Source organism: Malurus melanocephalus, unplaced genomic scaffold (assembly GCF_030028575.1).
Source record: "Malurus melanocephalus ecotype Western Australia unplaced genomic scaffold, MMel_1.1 scaffold_58, whole genome shotgun sequence".
In the NCBI taxonomy this organism is placed as follows: domain Eukaryota; kingdom Metazoa; phylum Chordata; class Aves; order Passeriformes; family Maluridae; genus Malurus; species Malurus melanocephalus.
This window is the reverse complement of record NW_026623290.1, coordinates 2,622,739-2,627,008: the sequence shown is the minus strand read 5'-3', so window position 1 is coordinate 2,627,008 and position 4,270 is coordinate 2,622,739. Positions and strand designations below refer to the sequence as shown.

Below are 4,270 nucleotides of genomic sequence, written 5' to 3'. Positions count from 1 at the left end.
GTTAATGGGACACGTAAATCTTTCTGTAGCAACAGAAATGGAAATTACTCTGGCTGTAAAGACAATTACAGCTTGATGGCCACTTCCTCCAATTACAATTTTCCTCCAATTCCAAATACACTCAGATTTGCTGCTGGAAACTCATAAAACATGGGTGTTTCAGCACCCTGCCTTTGCTCCATCAGCAGTGCCAATGTCCCAGTGACCTGARTGGGACCTGTGAGGACACCCCTTGCTGGCCACAGAGCAGGCTGGATGCTGTGGGTCACAAAAAACACAAATTGTGCTGCTCAATATGACATTTCTGACTGTTTTGCTGTCACCAGGTCACCACTGCCAGCTTATCCCACTGGCTGCTTTCAGAGGTTTGGGTCACTCAAAGGTAAAGCAGCTCTGGCTGGGAATTGGACACCAGCTATCAGCTGTTCCACCAGGGTTATCACAACATGCCTCRTAAAGAGACGTTTTCCTTTTTCTCCTCTTTGCTGAGATTGATATCAGGAGCCTGGCTCAGCACAAGAAACTGCAGCAGATCATCTGTTTTCAAGTGCAAAGCAAACATCAGCTGTGGCCAGTGCAGGAAATGGCCTTCAAAGAGCCCAACATGAACTTGCCCAGGTTCTTTCCCTTGCTGCTGCCATGCATAGTTTTATGTCTGCTTCACCAATACCTGCTTATTCAGCACAACACTGAACCACATTAAACTGATCTGTGACCAGCTGAGCCAGGAAAGGTGGTGCATTTCGCTGCTTTCCYTTCAAAGCCCCTCATTTTTCATGCTAAAAAAAATAAGGTTTCATTTTTAGTTATTTGCATCTGTGTGTGTTGTGATCATTTTTGAATGCTGGTCAGCATCACACATCTGAGGGGCTCCTCAGCTCAGACCAAGCAGGTTTTGTTGGTGTAAAACAATGCCTGTGGTGCCYTAACATGCCACCTTCATTTCAGTCCTGGCCATCTGAAAGGTGCAAAGCCATTTAAACAGTCTGAAGCACAGCCATGCTTGCCATAAACAGAAAGCTGAGAGTTGAAAGGAGGCAAAACTCACTGGCAGTTGTCCAGCCACACATCTCCACCTCGCAGCCAGGCCCCGTGATCCTGATTCTTGTAGGCAATGAAGCCCTGGATTATTGCAGGTTCCCTGGGCTTCAGAGGATCAGCATCCTTGTGGGGGCTGTACCTGCAAGAGGAGGAGAGAAGGAAGGTTAATGAGGGGAGATGGCTTTGCTCCCTGCATGGCCCTGCTGCACATCTGGTTTTTGGTAAGTCAGGAGCAGCTCTGGGACCTCGAGCTGTCCACGCAGMGTGTCGAGTTCAGGCTGTGATGGCCAGACCCAGCTGCCAGGGGAAAGAAGGTCCAGGCAAAGACCTGCTCCAAGTTTCCTTTCACCTTTCCGGTATTGTGTTGCTGATGTATTGCTGAAAGCATGGAAAGTTTCTTACTGCTCCCAAAAGTCTGAGATTTTTTTTTTTTTATTCCTTACTGTTATCCTGTTGTTTAGATAAATATCCTTTTGTTTTCCCTTTTGAGCATTCTTATCTCCTAACTCTGGCAATACTGTGGCCATGAGTACCCCTGCCAAATTTTTCTTGCTGCAGAAAGGAATTAAAAAATCTTGGAGAGGGGCTGAGAGTATGTCCTTCACTACTCCCACCACACAGGACACACGTAYAAGGTTTGTTAACCCTGAAGCTCTCAGTAGGATGAAATATTGGCCTGATTTGGTGCAGAAAAAGCAGACACAGGTGGGAACTGCAGCGATGTGTGCCCTCAGCTGCTCCCTGACCATCCCTGCTCGGGCCACAGGGTGTGAGCAGGTGATGCTGAGCTGGGCTGGCACTGTCCCTGTCCCCAGGCACTGCTCTCCTTTGTGCTGCTGGAGGAGCACCTTCCCTCACACTACACAGCTCAGAAAACCTGACAGATGAGAGCCCAACTCCCTGCCAGCAATGGATGGTCCAGAGATTAAAATTCATTCCTCACCAATGGGTAGYGAGGCCAAGCTGTCAAATTGCTAACAGATATTCAATAGCACTTTGCTTTGCTTAATAAGCCATCATATCAATCTAAAACTGAGCATCAGGCTGATAGGGTTCCAGTAAATGAATATTGCTTTGGCAGCCTCATCACTGTGAATTTACTTGCAGGGAGAGATTTAGTATCAGCTCGTGTGAATTCCCCAGGCATTGTTGAACACGGATATTTGGAGATGGATTCCAGTTTCATTCACATCCACGATAGCCAGAGGAACACTACAGGGTACAGAATTTGACTGGGACATTCAGAGCTGTAACTGAATGCAGAATAGCTCACAGTTTKCCCCAGCCAGCCCAGCTACAGTCATTTGTTCAGCTGTCCAGTCCTGACACACCAAAAGTAGAAAATGCAATAAATAACCTGAGCTGCAGCCTGYGCTGGTGGGTAATCCCCGAGCACAACCATGACTGCATTATGAATTGTTTGGCTTCCAGGGGCTGCTCCTGCCCTTGTATGGCAAAGGAGAAATTGCCTTTTGTAACCAAACAGCAGCACCTTCCCAAGGCCCAGCTCTATGGAAAAGCAGCATCAGGTCCCAAGAGCAGGCTGCTCTTATTTTGTTAGCAGCTACTTTTACCATTGCATTAATCACYTCAATTAACTGAGCATTAAAATGATGTAAATAACATTGATTTTTAAACATCTTTTAGCATCAGCTGCTGGCCAGGGCACTGGGGTGGTGGGGATAACTGATATCTGAGCTCCAGGCTGGGCTCTCCTGGGGAGGAGACTGATCCCACCCCTGTAATGCCTGCCCAGCAGTCTGGGTAACCCACACCCCAAGGAGGGGAAGGAGAGAAGGATAAAGTCATCAYTCTCCCCTGCTGAGCTGAGGCTTTCAGCAGGTTTCTCTTCCTTACATGGTTTCTTCTGTCAAGAAAAGCAGTTCATGGGGGAATGTGGGTTAGGGTGTGATTGGCCTGTCAGGAAAGAAAACGATGAWATTTGAGAATATTTAAGTCCTTTTACATGTCTGGGAGGTGATAACTAAATTAAGAGCCAGACTCAACCTCTAATGAGATRGAGGGGTGCAAGGGCAGACCCTACMTCAGCCTCATCTGGGGACAMACTGGGAATTCTCAGAAGCCACCAGACCATAGTGCTGATATGACAGAGTCTATAAAGAGATTTCCAGTATTTCTGATTTACTCCATTGCACCACAAGAGGCTGTGCACAGCAGCAGAAATGAAAGATTGCTCTGTGTATTTAATTTGATTGTTATTGCAGTGCCAGATTTACAACTAGACTGAAATCTGAAATCAAACTATGAGGTCCGTGACATAAGCACTCCCTGTTCAAGCAGGCTCTAAAAGAATGAATAAAATCAATAGCATTCCCAAGAAATACTAAAATTTCTTATTCCTAAGAAACTCTTGCAGCGAGTTCTGCCCAGAAGGGTCGGATGACCAGGGAGTGAAATTTCTTGCTTATCTAAAAAATTCAAAAGTCAATGGAACACCCTAGAGAAGATGTAACAACCACGCCAGCCCAGCTCAGAGCTAAAGAATGAGGACAAAATGAGAAGGATGCGAATGYTGAGGGCTTCTTGGAAAGGAGAACAGAGAAATGAAATTAGAAATGGCAAGGTGTATCTAAATGAAAACCTTTCCTCAAAAAGAGCCACCCCAAAGGCATTGCAATGATTCCTGTGAGCTCCCTTGGGGCAATTTCACAGCTTYCAGTCAGTGTTTTAGAGGAGTCTTTTCCAAACCAAACCCTCCAAAACACTTTACCTCCCAGAGATCAGTGTCAGGATAGGTCTTTTGTCCTTGGCAGAGGCTGGAGTGGTTTTAACGCCATTGTCGATGATCATTCCAGCCTAAAGAAAAACACAAATGCAATATCATGGTATAGTTATAAATTTTACAGCTTTTTCCACCTCCAGACTCTACTCCAGTTGTTCYAAGCCAAAGCCACTCAGATGATGCTAAGAACAACTTGTGTTAATGGCATGTGAAACTATCCAGACTCACATACACCTCCCAAAATTGCTGCAAATGGCCAGAGTGGCACTTTTCTGATATTTGCATGCATTTCTATCCACATGAACTGTCTGCTTTAGCCTAAAGTAACACACAGCCCCACAGCAGGGCACACCAAGGAATAAACAAGCAGAGAAGACGATCAGACACAGTGGTTGTATTTATCCCTCTGGAAGATGCTCAGTTAATTGCCAGCATTGGCTGTGGAGGTGTACAATCACACAAGCTGCCTTAGATCTCCTGGAGGTG

General features: G+C 46.0%; 1 protein-coding gene across 1 annotated transcript in view; it reads right to left on the bottom strand.

Annotated features, from left to right (window-relative positions):
- CEMIP (cell migration inducing hyaluronidase 1) overlaps positions 1-4,270 on the bottom strand; it is a 93,880-nt gene that overhangs the window by 13,962 nt on the left and 75,648 nt on the right. Inside the window, 2 exon segments of the mRNA XM_057365860.1 lie at positions 1,049-1,180; positions 3,773-3,858. Coding sequence (XP_057221843.1) covers positions 1,049-1,180; positions 3,773-3,858 — 218 coding nt within the window.